The sequence below is a fragment of the Meleagris gallopavo genome, chromosome 3 (genome assembly GCF_000146605.3).
Source record: "Meleagris gallopavo isolate NT-WF06-2002-E0010 breed Aviagen turkey brand Nicholas breeding stock chromosome 3, Turkey_5.1, whole genome shotgun sequence".
Taxonomy (NCBI): Eukaryota; Metazoa; Chordata; class Aves; order Galliformes; family Phasianidae; genus Meleagris; species Meleagris gallopavo.
In genome coordinates this window covers 42,646,623-42,664,629 of record NC_015013.2, presented here as the reverse complement: position 1 = coordinate 42,664,629, position 18,007 = coordinate 42,646,623, and the positions used below count along the sequence as shown (strand labels likewise).

At 35.3% G+C, this 18,007-nt stretch overlaps 1 protein-coding gene across 1 annotated transcript in view; it reads right to left on the bottom strand.

Moving 5' to 3' along the window:
* The window catches only part of LAMA1 (laminin subunit alpha 1), a 73,987-nt gene that overhangs the window by 12,320 nt on the left and 43,660 nt on the right, over window positions 1–18,007 (bottom strand). The window contains exons 35-52 of the mRNA XM_010708786.3: window positions 15,981–16,191; window positions 15,625–15,741; window positions 15,368–15,531; window positions 14,127–14,265; window positions 12,774–12,867; window positions 11,432–11,548; window positions 9,628–9,810; window positions 9,166–9,320; window positions 7,594–7,737; window positions 6,674–6,807; window positions 6,286–6,436; window positions 5,640–5,764; window positions 4,534–4,684; window positions 3,268–3,412; window positions 2,488–2,629; window positions 1,343–1,457; window positions 971–1,141; window positions 145–296 (exon numbers count right to left, since the gene is read on the bottom strand). Coding sequence (XP_010707088.1) covers window positions 145–296; window positions 971–1,141; window positions 1,343–1,457; window positions 2,488–2,629; window positions 3,268–3,412; window positions 4,534–4,684; window positions 5,640–5,764; window positions 6,286–6,436; window positions 6,674–6,807; window positions 7,594–7,737; window positions 9,166–9,320; window positions 9,628–9,810; window positions 11,432–11,548; window positions 12,774–12,867; window positions 14,127–14,265; window positions 15,368–15,531; window positions 15,625–15,741; window positions 15,981–16,191 — 2,610 coding nt within the window. The remainder of the gene's footprint in view (window positions 1–144; window positions 297–970; window positions 1,142–1,342; window positions 1,458–2,487; window positions 2,630–3,267; window positions 3,413–4,533; window positions 4,685–5,639; window positions 5,765–6,285; window positions 6,437–6,673; window positions 6,808–7,593; window positions 7,738–9,165; window positions 9,321–9,627; window positions 9,811–11,431; window positions 11,549–12,773; window positions 12,868–14,126; window positions 14,266–15,367; window positions 15,532–15,624; window positions 15,742–15,980; window positions 16,192–18,007) is intronic.

Genomic DNA, 18,007 nt, shown 5'->3' with positions numbered 1-18,007 from the left:
TCAGAACACCTCCAATAAAAGCAGAAAAACACAACATGATTATTCCACCTAATGAGCTCTCAAAGGCAGCTTCTCAAAGATTGCAGTGATCTGACAAGGGCATACAATAATTAAACAGGTAGAACTGTTTGCAGTCATATGTACCTCTTATTCCGAATTAGGATGACAGAGTGTTCTTGTCCATCACTGTATGTTCCATTAGCAGACCTAACAATTACTTTTCTAGTACTTGCTCTATCTCCAGCATTAACATGCACTGCAAGATGACCATCAATCAGCATAATGGAAAAGAAGGGCTGTGGATTTAATCAGAAAGTTATTTTTTAACTACAACTCAGTTTTCTGTTACTCATTCATCACTGTTTAAACAGAATATAGTATGGAAAATTTACCTCTAGCTTTCTTTTAAACAAACTGTAATGAAACAGAAAGACTAGTAGGCATGTATCAGCATCTCACAGAATGCAAAGCCTTCTAATAGAAGGCATGAAAAATTTCTCTGGTCACAGTAAAAATCCAGGGGATTGTTTTTACCCACACACACCCCTGCTTAGAGGAAGGAAATAGAAAGGGGCAGGTTAGCATTCCTGCTAACACTTCGACACTGACTTCTAGGAGCTTTAGAACAGCCAGTCAGATATGAGTTCTTCGTTCACTGCAAATGCTTCAGTAAGTAATTCTGACTAACAAAAGTGGAAAATAATTTTCAATTTATTTCATGTGCAGGTTTGTTTGTTTGTTTGTTTAAAAACTACTCTGGATCTTTGCAACTGTTCTCTGCTAACAGATCCTTTACCTCCATCCTTCTACAATCTCTGTACTCTTTGTCCTTCTACCCTCTCTGAGCTCAGGGCCCCTTTTTTTTCTTTTTTTCTTTTCTTTTCAAATTACAGGCACATAAATTTGATGTGATATTTTGAAGTAGAAATGACAAAAACAAAACTAAAAAGTGTTTGTTTTCAGTACTTGCCAAATGTGCTTGTCTGCGTCGTCGCTTCTCCAGTCCCCTACTAAGTCCAGCAAGGATAATACCATTGCTGTTCTTTGTAGCAAAAGTTGCCATCAGTTCTGATTCTGGACTTAAGGACTTAGGTTCCAACTCAATATATCCATTGTTCAAGATGTTCACGCTACGAATAGGCTATTTTACAAATAAGAGAAATAATTACTGACTTTGTCTTGCTGTTGCACCCAGTAAGAAAAAATAATTTCAAATATATATTAATTTGCCTAGAATTTTTCAAGACAAGACAATTTCAACTCACTATATTCCTTCATAAACATTACTATTCATTGTTCAACAACACTAAGAATCAGATCATAAAACTTCCAAGTCTCCTACCTCCAATACACAGCCTTTTCTTACTCCGTATGAATTTCTAAGCAAGTCAAAGGTTGAACGGGATATTTCCAGATTCTTGATGCATCCCACATACATCCTACTATTAAGACCTTTCCTGAAAGACAAAACAAGGCTTTTTTTTTTTTTCCAATGAACAGCATTTGGAATCTCCTGGAAGAAAAGATTCCTCTCTCTTCAATACAAAAAAGAACACAGTCAGCCCAGTGTAAGTAAAAAGGGGGCTATTTTGGGTTTCTTATTAGATGGTATTTCTAATCTGAAAAAGAATCAGATAGCACTGTACTCAAATGGAAACATGTAAGTGTTAGTGCTGTGTTGACAGGTCAGGCCATTTTCCAAAACTCCCAGTTGAATTTCCAGCTGAAACATGATGGCTTTTGTGTGAGAGTAAATGTAGCAGTTGTTTTTCACTTCTCAAATCTGGAGGACAACAATAGTTTGGTTCCAGATTTAAGTCAGAAAAATGTAAACTTTTCCTGCCATAATCCCTCGTGCTGCTGTGCCAACTAAGATTCAAGTTTGCATCCGAGAGCAATAAATATACAGAGATAAATATTGTCCTAGAATTTACCTCACTGTCAAGAAAATGCAGATAATTTAATTAGTTTTTCTTTCAGTCATGTTTGTGAGGCCACTTTACAAGCTCAGCAGGAATGTACAAGATAGAAAGTATTAACTAGAGACCAGCTATAAACTATGTGCAGAATTAAAAAAAAAAAAAAACTACGTTTAGTTCTCACCTGTTATAAGTTTCAAAACTGAATTACAAGAATTCCTTTCTGAAGTAGAACTCTCAACCTGAAGTGCAATTTTGTCCATAAATGACAGCTGGAAAGCACAAGGCTCATACAGGTAAAGGTCAGAGAAGCATTGTTCCAGGCTGCTGTGGCAGCTGCTGCTGTGGAAATCATCCACGCAGGGGAAAACAAACAGTTCTCTTCCCAAACTATTGTGAAAAGCCCCATGGTAGAGCCTAAGGGTGAGGAACAAATAACCAAGTTTGAAGCAAGGCTTCAAACTTCACTGATTTCAACTAACATCAGCGGAACGTCAGATTTTGTTCAAGTCCTTCTCTCTGCTTACAGGTGTCTTAGCAAAGGAGGAGAAGTGAATGCACACTTTACCTCACAGCCCTTGATCTCGGCAGCCCACCAATGAAGATTGGGTCCTTATCAGAGCGATTCAAGTCTGAGGCAACACCAGGTGCTTCTCCTTGCTTCGTTTCTTTGTAATTAAGGTTATATGCATCCATGACTGCCAGCATTCCTGCAAAGAAAAGAGTAGAGACCTAGAGAAGGATACTAACATGCATTCTTCCATTTTGGCAATCTTGTTTCTAATAAAGGAAAATGTACTTATTGCGTCAAACGCATATAGTCAATCTTATTATTAGAGTGAGTACATATACTGCAGTTCCAGCTGTTCTGCTATTCTCATTTATTTGTCTCTGCCAAAACCAAATCTGGAAAAGTCTACAGGAAAAGATATATTTGAGAATATGTTATAGCTGTTCACATATATCACTTGCAATGCATTACTTCCCTTGTAATGCATTACTTTCCAATCATAGGCCCCAAAATTGTTGTACAATTTACTATAAAAAATGCAAAACACATGCTCCCTAATATACAGACTTAGACAAAGATTTCTTACTGTTTAAGGGCTATTAATACATGTGTTCTGGCAGCTGCTGCACTACCTGTTCTTTATAAGATGTGGCAAATCCAGCACTAGATTTTCATTGCTGCCTTTCTCCTGTCTTACTTCAGTGAAGTAATGCAGAAGTTGCAGCTAAAGAAATTCTGTAAGCATCCAGATTTGGTTGTGCTGATGCTTCTTCTGGAACCCCTAGATATTTCTGATTGTAAATGGACAGAGACTTGTTTATTCAGCCTGTAGCTTACCTTGCTTCTTGTTCCGACTGAATGAAATTTTATACCACGTTCCATTGTTGTAACGATTTTCTGTTGTCAGAGCAAGAGGTCCTGAACCTAGATCAACAGCCAGTCTCACTTTGCCATCAACAAGCTCAAGGGACAAGAAATCTCTCTGGCAGGAAAAAAGAAAGAAAAAAAAAAAAAAAAACAAAAACCCGATTCAATTACAGGAAACAAAAATCTTCCAGAAATATGCATATTTAGCAGGTATGACCTTGTGTATGAAAAAGGGTTGGTAACTCCTATAGACTATTTCTTAAGCTCATCTTTGCTATATTTAGGAAAATTAAATTCCACATACCACAAAAAGATTTATATCCTTTGTTTTGTTTTATTGTTATTCTTACTTAAATGAATCAGCAAGCTGAATTGCTCAGCAGACAAAAGTTTAAATAACAAATGTCACAATTGATTTTCTTGTTTTTGATTGAGAGTAATTTGATTTCACTGTTAGCATAATAACCAAACAATATAATGTTCTTTCTGCAAGATGCAAATAGATTCTACATGTTTATTCACATCAACAGAAGTAAAAAAAAGTCTGCTTCATTCTAGAAGTGCCCTCTCTACACTGTAAAATTTAAGTCACGTATCACTGTGCAATGTACTCAGGCAGTGAGTACATAATGAATCAAATGAATTATGTAGAGCCTCCAGAACAATTTGTATCTGAACAAAGCTTTGTCCTCCAGGAAAAGTAGGTGGTAAACTGCATGACATGACAGTGAAGGTCTGGAGATGGGACTAGTTTATGCTGCTATTGGAAGCTGAGTTTTTTATTTCAGTTTGCTGAATTCACATCTCATGGATTTAATTCAAATAAGATTATTCAATAATATATTCTTCTGCAAGTTCAGTTCCAAAAGATTTTACATCCTGTCAAGGCTTCTCCAGCAGGAAAAAGAAAAAACTAGTTTGTCGTCCCTGCTGCTTCTTGATCTTGTTTTTAGTTAAACTATCCTTAATTTTACTCTCGGGATTGAAATAAATGAATAATTATTTTCATTGCATGTAAATATTCCATTACACGTTAATATTTGTTCTAAGGTGTAACCTTAAGGATCTCTGTCTTTTGTTCTTTTACTCATGGCGTCCATCACAGGCGATAATCAGTGTAAAGATTATAACTTGTTTTAATAAATGTAAATAGAAAGTGGACATAAGAGAAAGTAAGGAATTATGAAGTGATCTAAACACAGTTTCTGACAGCTTAAGAGTGATCCTTTTCCTTACAGTGCCATTTGATGCAAGATACAGGAGTAGCCCATTAGGTGAAAATGTGCTGAAGAATATTATTATCTGAGTCACTGTTGAGCGAAGTGCCTTCTCAACAACTGAGTATCCTCTGCCATCAAAATGAAATGAAGTGTCTTCATCCTGTGGGCTATGGAACGGGGGGAAAAAAAAAGCTAAAACGTTAGCTGAGGATTTGTGTTCTTCCAGTCATTTTAATATAAAATAAGAAAAGTTTGATCAGATGGTGCAGGCCCTAGGCAGTGTGATTAGGAAATGTGAAAAGCAATTTGAAGCGTGGTGTTATGAATAACTGAAGGATCCCAGCCAAAGACCACTTTCATTATAGAATATCAAGAGTAATTTAGCCATGGGGAAGGATGCAAACAAGATAAAAATATATGATATATGAAAGGAAAACAACAATCCCTTAAGGGAAAGAAATTATGACAGCCTCTAACTTTAGACATGTCATACATTTATAAAAAAGCTTTATGTAATTGCACTTATAATAAATTTCTATTAGCCTCTTTTCCTGTACTATAGTACTTCTTGGAAATGTCACATACAATCAAGCAGCACCCTCTGCTGTTTCTACATGAAATGTTCTGCAAAAGGGAATACAGTCAAGCATATTTTTTTGCAATTCCTTAAATATAAAAATAGAACTGACTGCAATCTCCTTTCATAATGATTATAGGAATGGTAGCAAGCTCAGTGGCTACAATTTTGCTATGGACTTTTAATAAGAGTACTTTACGCTGTTACTGAAAAAATAACAATTTTCTTTCACTCTGCATTACTGGAAAGCAAATATTTCAGAACGCTTTGGTTTACAGGCAGTTCCCAACTTTTACTGCACAGAGCAGACCTCAGCCATAGAACTTTTCTGAAAAAGTAGGCATTAATAACCAATAAAATTTCATGCAGTTAAATTATTTGACACTACTGACACATCCAGATTAACATTACAGAATTGTAAGTTAATGATCAATATAACACTGCACTTTTTGTTTGAGTTCACCATTTTTATCTGGAACAGAAATATATGTTATACATATAAAAGACAAAATATATTTAAAAAGAAAAGAGCAAGACAAAAATACCTTCCAAAACATCCACTGCACTTGCCCTCCCTTTCTATGTAGTTCCAAAGACCGATAGATTTTCCATTCAGAGATGCTTCTCCCATGCACCCTTTAAAATGTGTTACTTTAACAGCAGGTGACTTCTGCAAAAAAAGAAATACTTCATGAATACAACTAATGTTAAGTATCCTGAAAATTAAACAGGTAAATTTTAGGTTTTTTTCCATTCAACTCTAAATTTGTTAGATATAAGTCATAAAAGAACGTATTTTAGCATAATTGGAAACAACTACTATTTAAATCATAATAGATCTGTTCTGCAGCAAGTAAGTAACTACAGCCTTGAACTACTTACAATCTTTATTGCATAAAAAATGGCAATCTAAAACAAGCCATAGAAGAACGAACCAAAAAAAATTCAATGTGCAATATCTATGCATCATATATGTACACACTGCCTGCCCTGATGAACAATTTAGGTAAAAATTCCCAGGCAAAATTAACTTCAGATTACTAAAGAATATTGTTATGGCATCTTTGCCTTATGTTTAGTTTGCCTGTCAATTCTTTATGACGTAGCCAATTTATGCAATTATTACTAAATGAAAGGTGCACTTCAAACATGATAAAAACATTTCACAGAATGCCAACAGTAGAATTTAACCTTAATTTGCCCTCCAAGTCCTCCGATAAACATTAGTGTTGATTTGTTAGCATCTAGTATGCTAGCTGTCCCTGGAGAGGTTGCAGATTTAGGTGAAGACTTCTGATTGGAGTTCATTTCCTCTATGCTGAGTGTACCTGTTTTTCCAAACCTATCAATTACAAATAATAAATGGCTTTAGAAATCATCCAGCTTAATCAATGCATTCTACCAACTTTTTAAGAATAACAAACATCTTGTCACTGAAAAACTCACCAGATAGTTTGTGTGGCTTATGATGCTTCTAAAATACAGTGATTTATTTTAAAAAGACATTCAGTTTCCACTGAACTTATTTCTGATTGCCCCTTTAGACCTTCAGTATTTATACAATTTACATTTTAACTACCTGGTTGCATGTATTCTGTGCCATTTGTTGTTGTCAATTTGAAAATCAGGATATTCTACTCTTGTTGATCCTGAGCCCAAATCCCAAAGAAGAGCTACCTTACCACGCCGCATCTCCACAGCAAGGAAGTCTGTCTGAAAAAAAACAGCCCTTATTTTAATACATCACATTGAACACGTTTCTGTTTAGTGCATTTAATTTTAACATGTAACTTCTAGAATCTTACTAAATTCCCGTTCCTAAATCACTGGAGTTACTTTTAGTGAAATCCCTAGTGAATAGTTTTAGCAAAAGAAGATGAGTGAAAGAAAAACATGTAATGAAATAAAAAAAAAAAATCAGCTCATATATAGCTAACTGAATATCTTTCTTATAGACATATCAAGATGTGATACAGTGTTTCCACACACATCTGTAGACATGTATAAATACATGCAAACAGACCTACCTATCAGTTTGAAAAAGTATTAACAGTCTGTGAAAAAGTATTAACACGTGCACTGTACACAGCTGTGTATCTATTAGAAGTATAGAGGGAAGGAAGAGGGAGGCAATGTGACACTCCACTACCATGTTCCTTTATCTGTGTGGAAGCATAAGGGCCAAAGTCAAATTCTTTCTTTATGATAACAGTCAAAATGCTTGACGTACTCCAGCACGCTCTATAAAAGCATCACACAGTGTTATGCTCCATGAGTTAAAGTACAGAATGGGAAAAGGAAAGTAGAGATTCCTTGCATGCCTAAGAAGCAAGATAACAAATCAGATGTTTTTATTCTCTACCTTTGAGGATCTCTGTGGAACCATCTAAAGCCTCATTTGGGTACTTAGTTTGAAGTCAAGTAGAAAAAAAAAACCACATACAGCCATTCAAGTATTTGACTACCATCAACTTCAGTGAACGCATACAGGAAACTTACTTTTCCATTGCTACCCAGGTAGAAAAGGAGGTTATCCGGTTCAGTAGTTTTCACATTAAGGGTTAAAGAGTTGTAATTTGTAGATGAAATCTGGGGTTGGTAGGCACGAACACAATCTCTGTCTGCTGATACTGCAACTTTAATCTGGGGGTGAAAAGATGAAATGGAATCTAAACAAGCTTCAGTGTACAGAGTGTATGTTTCTAGAAGATGTACTTAGTTTCTCAACAACCAGTGCAAAAGATTTCTTCAGATACTTCTATGTGACCGAAGTATTGTTACAGGGGTTAGATCTTAATCTCTTAATCTCTCAGCAAAAAAAGATACAGAAATGGAGAAGAAATAAATTCACTTATCCAATTACAAAAATTGAGGGCATTAGACAAAGCTATCCAAAATACCAGAGAAAATAACAATAAATCTTGTGTCAAAAGCCCACATATGAGTAAAAGCCACTGTAATAATATCAGATTATAAAGACACACCATGTAACAACAGAGAAGCCTCAATTTCATCCAACCCATTGAACACACCTGTAGTAACTAAATACATAGTGCACGTGTGTGCAGATGTGTGAGATGGATATATAAAGTTTCTTTTGTTTAGTGAACTTTAACTTAGAAAACAAAAGATACCCATAAAACATCAACTCTCAAAAATGTAAAGAAAATTTTGCTTTATTTCTTTTCATCCTTCTAGGAACCTCTGTAGTTTACAATGCTCCCTCTGTTCTACACTGGATTCATTAAGCTTCAACAGACAGTAACAAGGATACAATAACCATAAAATTAAGATTTCAGAAAGAACTGAAAGAGGGTTTTTTTAAAAAAAAAACTTCCCTAAAACTTACAGAATATGAGCACATTAAAGTCAAAGACATACTAGAAGTTACTGAGTGCGAAGTCAATTTTATATCTTTCTCACATTTCACTGAGGTCTATAGTACAGTTGATTTACTTTCATTGTTTTTAAGGGGGAAGCAGATCTTTAAAAAATTAATGTTATTTGTCTCCAAGTATTCTGGATGCACAGCAACTTCTTGCAAAGACGACAACATGGTAGGGGATACATGGCAAATTTAGACAGAATCCACATTCTTACTAAAAAAATTGTAATTATACTTGACGATGCATGGAAGCTTCTCACATCAGTCTCTAAAATAAGACTAGAAATTAACATCTTGTCCTAAACACATGGCAGCTCCATCTTTTCACCTGTCTCCTGCTCATTAAGTATCTCCATGAATGATTTCTAACACTTCTCATTCCATTATTTTAATAAGAAACAAAAGGAAATAGAAAAAAATAATAATAAAAATATTAAAAATAATAAGATACTGCTTGTTGTTCAGAAAAACTCACAAGTGATAGAGGAAACAAGAAGCTAAAACTATAAAATACACCAACAGCCCTGCAAGTAATTATTTTAGTATCAGTCAGTGCTCTACAATTTCAGTGAGATCCCAGAACAACCAAGTAACCTTCAAGGTAAATATTATGTTCTTAATCTCAAACAACTTTCTGTGTTAAAGGTGAAAGTGAAGCCAGTTAAATCTGCAGTGATGGTACTCACAGATGCTGCTTGTTTCCGGGCTTGACTGATGAGCTCTTTAATTTCAGACAAATTTCTGCTCAGATTCTCTTCTAGTGTTTTCAGAGGTTTCAGCCTATCAAGTAAAAGTCTCGCTTGTGCTTCAACTTCTTTAACTTGTTTTTCAGCTGTGATTGCTACCAAAACATAAATGGAATATTGAGGTAGATTGGAAAAGAAACACTAAAATACTTAAACAAGGGGGCCTGTTTCTGATCTTTTTTTTTCTTTTTGGCAATTTTAAACATCAGTAAAGAACACGCATACTTAAAGGCATTCCATGAGACTCCTCTAGTGAACTACTGAAAAGTAAGCACATTCTTATTGAATTAGGAGGAATATTTCAGTCTATCAGATTTATATTTAATGCCTATTAAACTTGAATATTAGTATTACTTTTGCAAGCAGTGACATTTCTGGAGAGCAATGAAGCAGTAAACCTACCAGCTTTTGATGAATCAATTATAAGCTCACTGGTTTTCCTCAATGTGCCATTAACTTGGGACAATGTAGATGAAGCATTCAGCAGCTTTTGACTGAAATCTCCAAAGTGGTTTAAACCCACCATAGTGCTGACGTTTGCAGACACAGCCAGCTCTTTCACCTCCAGCATGTATTTCCTTGTACCTGAAACACAGTGGCAGTTCACAGATTAAAAAAGTCACAGCTTTCACAGAGTAATAAATGCTTGACCTGTTTAATAACAACACATTTATTTACATAATCAGAATATTAGAAATGCTGCCAGTTGCATTCCTTTCATACTAAGAGTTATGTTTCCAGCTCTTTGTATATTCAGTCTGTGAGGGGAGCTCCAAACCAAGATTGACCATGATCTAACTTTGCCTAGCTGTTGAATGCCCCATGGCTCACAGTGTAGGAATTTTAACTTCTGTGAAACTGGGGTGCTGGAGTAGGTTGCTGCAACTCCTCTTACTCAGTTAGCAAGCTGAGAAATGGACATAGCTATGGCCCTGATCTAAAAACACAGTAAATGTTTGCAAGCTGGTGATATAGAAATGGATATAATTATCAATGTAGCGTGCAGACAGGTGATATAGAAATGGATATAATTATCAGTGTGGTGTGCAGACACAATAGTAATATACACATATATATACATATATAAACAATACATACGTATATAAATAATAGAATGTACAACAAAACAGGCAGGTCTGTTACATTCTGCTTTGGGCCATGAGCATGTATACAGCAAGCACATTGCTCCCATTCTCAGCCTGTCCCTTACACTCCCTATGCCAGGAATACTGGGACTCAACTGTCACAGAAGAGTGTGTTTAGGTCTGCAGGGACCCAAGGCAGAGGACAACACCACCATCCATTAATCTCTGTCCAGATAAAAATGGACTATTTCAAGAAATAACTCAAACCTGAAATTGAACAATGTTAACCTGTGAGTTAAGGAGACCCATCCTAAAATTTTAAACGATACTTTAATTGACAGTGTTTGGCTTTACGTCACATAGCATCCTGCAAATAATACCCAGCGTAATTTTATCATTCTTTAACGCGAGTTAAGAGCTTGAACTACAAAATAGGTATTTTAGTTCTTAATGTTCTAATCTGGTCATAGAATAAAACCAATGCAGGAGGCCTTTACAAAGTTTCTTCTACTTTTTAAACAACAAATACAGTTGATAAAGTATATCATATCCTCCTCTCTTCACAATACAAAAGATGTTTTTTCTATTAAATTCTACAAACTCTAGGTCTTTCCTTTATTCAAAATATTGTTTTGTTTTTTTAAAGGATTTGTTTTGTTTTGGAAATACACAGAAAGGACATTTAATTCGGTAAATGAAGTCAGCATTTACAATAAGAAAACATTTAGATACAGATAAGTTTCATAGTACAATACAAACAATTTTGAAACAAACTATTGAAAGAAAGAAAAACCTCACAGGTTCATCTAAGAGTTTCTCCCCATGTGCAGTTAAATATACTAGGACTTCATTCTCTTCTCATACCAGTGTAATTCCATTGCTTTCAGATCCCCATCTGATTTACAGCAGGGTAAAATGAGAATCAGACTATGGGCCTTATATCAAAACTCAGTTATGCTTTAGAGGCTTACTAAAAAACAGAAAACATTCTTTGTTAGCTAAAAGAGTCTCCGGTCTAGTTTATTGTTTATGTCTCTCCCATCAGATGATAAACAAGACTGTATTATGATTGTACTAGAATGTTCTGCAATAAGGAGTATATAAGTACTGGTTTCACTTACCATTAGGCAACGCTTTCAGTGCCAACAGGGAATCATTAAGCTGGTTGACAATTTTAACGGTACTTTCCTGAATCTTTTCTACTTTTTTGCTCAATCCATTCAATTCAGATAAAAGGCCTGTTGGAAGAAATAACTGTGATTTTTCTGTGCACTAAAAAAACAAAGATACAATCCACGTGAGTCCTACATACAGAGATAATAAACATTCACTTATGTAAGCACATGGAACTTTTTTATCTTCTTTAACAAAAAAATGCATTTTAAAAACAGAAATGTGAACTGAATGCAGTAAGCTCAGATAAGCTCCTGTGGGCACTGTATCATGCAAAGTTATCCTTTCTGGCAAATTCAAACCAGAAATATAGTCAGGACAGAGTTATAAATTAAAATTATTCAAAGATGGTGAACCCTTATAATTTCTATTATGTTCTTAACATTTTTCTTGAAATACAACAGGAACCATTCAAGGTAATTTTTCTTTTAATTATTTTTGAGATGTTTGTGGAATTCCGTCACTAAAAATAAAAGTATACAGAACAAAAAAAAGTGTGCATTCAGTTAATCTGAATTATGTAAGATGTATATATCTGTGTAAAACTTTAGATATCAAGAGCAAAGGTCATTTTATGGTTACAGTTTATCTCTGTGAACCATTCACGTTCTGTCCAATTTTGTTCAAAACTTCCCTTAGGGTCAGACTCTGCACCTAAACAAAGTCTGTGTTCAAAACGTTTTGCACTTCCATGGTGCAGGTTCAAAAGCTTTGCTGATCTTTTTGGAGTGATAACAAATTAAAAGGATATCGTAATTTATAGAGGGACTCTGATCCAAAAGGCACTTTTTACAAACAGAAAGAAATAATCCAGCTTGTTATTGTATTTCAAGTACATAGAAGGAATAGGAAAAAAATGATTATGATTTAAGAACATCACCCTACAGAACTGTGTAATCCATGATTTATTAAATTAAACTGAATGAATGTATTTCTTCAAGAAATATGTTTGTACTTCACCTGCTGTGCAATCCCTACTGCCTTCATTCACAGCATTCAGAAAAACAGACATCTAAAGACAGCACTACTTGGAGACAAAGTAGGTATAGTAAAGATCAAATTTTTAAATGTTTACCAAACAAAATTATATTCTTACCAAAAAATGTAAAATATATGAGTTCTGAGTACAACATTAATTTCAATAGTACAAAAATGTATGCGTATTTATATACAATATTGTGCTTTAGTTTAAGGTCATTTGGAAAAAAAAAAAAAAAAAAAAGAATCTACCACAGGACAGGCTGTGGAAAAGGAAAGAGAAGCAGTAAATGTGAACTCTATAGAACTAACCGTTACTTTTTCTCTTCAGATTTTTAGCTTCATTCTGAACTTTGGAGCTAAGCTGCAGAGTGTCTTTGCTAAGAAGACTGAGAGATTCATCTGGCTGAAGAAAAAAAAAAAAAAGGCAGACATTCATTGACAGAAGTTCAACTGAAGACACTGACATGCCTATGGACATCTAATGTAAGTTACTGAACAGTCTCACCACGTCTATAATATTCTATTTATTACCTTGCTAAGAATAAATAAAAAAGTTGTAATGTTTTGCTCAAGAGCATGACACTGAAATAAAACCTGCCAAATTCCAGTCTGAACAGTGCTACTGATTACTGTTACCTTTTGGAACATTTCTAGTTTAGTTCCAGTTCTAAAGCCAAATTCTCAGCACTAAGCCCTTTTAAGATATTTCAAAATTCCGGTCTTAAAGCGTTGTTTTAATCCGCTTATCCATCTGGAAAATCTGGAAAAATGCTTAGGAGGACTCATGCTGTGTATATGACAGCTTGTGATAAAATAATAAACAAACACATAATTCTGACTATTTTGATCACTATCATGTGAATGCAATATCATGTATTTGTCTCTCCGGCAATACTGTAATGACAAATGTAAAACATTGCCAATTCTTTCCTTGGGTTTAATCATAATCATTTAATCACAAAAAAATGCAGAGATAAAAGGAGGGAAACATGTACAGTAACATGTTAGGTAACTAACTGATCATGTTTTTGTAATCTAGCGTTATAATAACAACCTGATAATTTTGCAAGGCAGGAGAACGGAAGATGTGATATAAAATACATTTTGTTACTGAATGCTCTCAACTAAGCAAAATAGTTGAGGTTGTGAATACTTAGAAGTGGAATAGGGACAAGTTGAATAGAAGACTCTAAATAACTCTAAAGGTAAAAGGGAGCACACCAAGGACAGGGAGTTTAAGTCATACAGAAATGACACACTTCTTTTGGAAGTGTCCTCTAGTGGGAGATGCCCCTGCCTATAGCAGAGGGGTTAGAAGTAGATAATCTTAAAGGTCCCTTCCAAACCAAATCATTTTATGATTCTATGAAATGCAAGTCAGATGATTGATGACAAAGACAAACAGAATCATATCCAGTCCAGCTAAATGTACATCACATGTATAAAAACAAGAGAGGTAAAGAGGAAATCGAGACAAACAGAACATGAAATCCGGTATCCTTACTGCCTTAGAGCACAGATTCAGGATACACTATATATCAGCAGGCAGGACAGGCTGCCTCCATCAAGATGATCCAGACTCCAGCAAGTGAAAACACCTACAGAACAAATATTCCAAAATGAGAAAGATAAGGAAGTGAAGATGCTAATATCAATACTTACTAAATCCAAAGGGCCATTCACAACCCTTGATGCATCATCTGCCAAACTCTCTGTCTTTTCAATCACATTTTTAACATTGGAGTGGGTATAGACAGCAGCTGTTGCATTCAAAGTCACATCTTTTACTTTTGAGAGGCCACTAAGTAAAAAATTAACAAATAATACTATTTTTGTGAAACAAGCAATATAATCAAGCAATAAGTTCCATGTGCTGTTACATGTGCATATTACACCATCACAATAACCTTCTAGAATTCATGATGCACTCTGAAAAAAAGATTGCATCTTTCCCAAGGGCTGCAAAAAAGGGCTTTCAGTCCTTTATTGTGAACTGAATAAAATTCCAAATCACCAGAAAACTCAAAATATTTAATTTTTTTGTTGTTGATGATAGTTAGTTTTTCAATTTATGTATCAGTTTAGCCACAGATAATATTTTCCATGAAGAATAAGCAAATCAGATCACGTAAACATAACAGAACATAAACATGTTCCTACCTGGAGCTCAAAAGCAACACAGAGAAATGCAGAACCTAGGTGGAAATATGAGTATCTGAACACTACTCCACATCAAATTTCGTTTTATTTAATTTGTCTGGCTGCAGTAAAACCAGCAGAGTTACTCGAGATGACTCAAAGTAAAATTTTCTGTTCTCAAGCTTAAAATATGCATAAATTTTTCAATCTAATCAAATTTAAACTTTAAAACACAACTCTGCTGATTTTATAATAAGACAAATGAGCAACAGTCCTAGAAGTATTCCTGTGACAGAGTATTTCCAATGAAATAAATGACTTGAAAACTCTAAGAGTGCATTTGAGTACATTTGGAATTGCAACCCACTCATTTCTGCAAGATGCTTTGAAAACAACAATGATGAAGGCATAGCAAAAATAGCTTCTTGATGAGATTCAGAGATATATAGTCAAAGAAGTATTCATACACAGAACACAAGCTTTTCAAGTCATACTATGATACATTCACAGGGCACTTAATAACTCACCAGTTATTGTGCAAGTCAACCACATGAAATTCAAGACTAATCAACCCCCTCAATACCATTTAATAAAGATACTCTACGCTACATTAAAGGCAAAAAATAACTGAAAAGAAATAGAGAATAAAAATGGATTGCTTTCGCTTAGTGGATTAAGCTACTACTACTACTACTTATTTAAATTAACTGTGGCAGAATTATAAATGATGCCTCTCTCAGTTTCAACTTTCTTGAGTTTCTTACCTCTCCAGTGCATCTGCAAGTCTTTGGAACTGAGCAGCATGATCCTCAGCTCTGTATACCAGGTCAAGCACTCCTCTCACAGACATCTGCATCACCAGCTCATCCACATGGTGTCTCAAGTTGGTATTCCATTGGAGTAGCTCATCCTGGTGGACCTCCATGTTCTGCACAACAAAAGGATTTCCTTTGTTTCTTCCCCACCAATAGCGAAATCCACTTGACAGTATCAAACAGGATGTTATAACTTAAGAACTTACTGATGTAGAGTTCTTTACATCTTGGGAAAGAGCAGCAGCAACATTCACTAGGAATTTTCCTTCTTTAATAAGCATGGTTGAGACTTCTTTATTTTCCTTTATACTCAGCTTTTTTTCCTATAGCAAAAATCATTGTTTTTAGTATTGACCTGTAAGTTAACTAGTGCATATATTAGATAATCATTATTTTTGTTTTCAAACAACAATCTGATTTCCTTTGAGTTTTCAAGATACTATATATTTCATATATTAAGACGCTTAAATGTGTACAGCTTTCTGCAAGGCTAAAATCGACATATAAACAAAATTTCATATTTCATATTTATTACATAACAACACAGATCATCCAGTCTTACATTTAACTCTGCCAGGTTGCTAGAGATAAGAGGAAACAAGCGATTCGTCTCACTGATGTCAGCAAGTGCATCGTTCACCAGATCCTGGGCATCTTGCAGTTTGCTGTTGTGCTTTGATAAGAGCTGGCTTGCATCTTTTTTCAGCTCAGCAAGCTCCTGCTGGGGTTTAAGATAGTCTTTCTGAACCCGGAGCAACAAATTTTCTGCAGCTCTGGCAAAGAGAGGAAGTGAAAAATAAACACATGGTAAAGGAGAGACAGGCATGGGGATCATACAAAATAAATGTAAATGCACCTTGTTACAGAAGTCCACAATTTCTCATACAATAGCATGCATACACACCAGCCTACTTACCAGTCTGAGCACACAAAAAAGTGACAATGTAGGGGAGAAGGAAAGGAATACTATTAACAAGCTTTGCATGTGTTGACTAGAAAAGTGTAAATACAAAAATAAAAAAAAAAATAAAAAATTCATCACTAAAATGACCACTGAAATGCAATCTTTATACTTGCCCCTTAAAAACAGTAAGATATAAAATCCCCCTCACTCCCCTCAAATCAGTCAGTTGTAAATCACATCCCTTGGCCTATCTGGGTATATTTGCAAATCCATTTCTAATACTGAAGAAAATCATCTCAAAATGACACTGAAAGTCTATTCCTCTGTCTCTCTTTGCATACATACGCTGCACACAGCAACCTCTATAAATGACACTTTCACATAAATATTTGCCCCTTTAACCTGATTTGAAGCCATACTGATAGAATCATAGAACTCTTAAAGTGAGAAGGAACCTCTGAAGGCCACCTAGTCCAACTCCCCTGCAATGATCATAGACACCACAGCTACATCAGGTTGCCCAGGGCCTGATCCAGCCTTGCCTTGAAAGTCTCCAGGGACAGGGCATCCACCACATCTGTGGGCAACATTTTCCAGTGCCTTACCAGCCTCTCTGTAATTATATCTAACCTAAATCTACCCTCTTTGAGCTTGAAACCATTTCCCCTTGTTCTGTCATCACAGACCCTGCTAAAGAGTCTGTCCTCTTCTTTCCTGCAGCTCCCTTTTAGATACTGAAAGGCCACTGTATTATACCATTTCAACCTTCTCTTCTCCAAGCTGAACAACCTCAGCTCTCTCAGCCCATCCTCATAGGAGAGATGTTCCATTCCAAGGATTGTTTTTGCATCCCTTCTCTGGACATGTTCCAATAGGTCTATGTCTTTCAAGGTCTCTCAACAGGTCTTGACCCTCATCCAAAGCAGAATACATATACATATACAGTGTTACATTCCATTTTTCCCACCGAACAGCAGATGTGTATTTGCATTTATTTCTTAAAAGAACAGTTCCAAGTCCTTAAGCTCAGAAGTCACTGAAGACTTGCAATAGTTACAAGAACAAAAGTATTTTACAAGGCAGTAATGGCTTCTATTTCATTATGCAATAAAAGGATTGTATTCCAAGTGGTTTACACAGCAAAACGTGAGGAGACTTCCTGGAGATTTCACTTAGAGTGTTGCTCAACAATATGTCACCACAAGATCAGTACACTATCAGCCATGTGGTAACTTCTGCATCCTGAAAAATGCACTGTCAAGCTGTTTATTTAAATCAGTTTTGAATTTACAGCTGCACTGCATGATAAATTCTGTAGAGCAACTATCTAATAAATCTTATTAACTCTCTCCTTCAATCTGCTACAGAACTTTCAGGAATTTTGGCAGTCTGTAATTGAAAAACTTAATTTACAAATGCCTTGTGTAACAGCTCAGGCTAATGCTGAAAGTCAGAACCTTTTCTTAGTATGCAACAGAACACTGAGACGTTTTTGTAAGTGCAAAATGATATCTGAAGTTCCTAATAAATATAAGAATAAACAGTACACTCTAGTCCATTTTCATGTCCATTTAGCTTCTGTACAATTTAATACCTGGTACAAAGAAAAGCGCAGGAGTCTAGCAAACAAAATCAGATATTCCACCAGTATAAACATTCTGTTCTACTCCTAATTTAAAGGATTT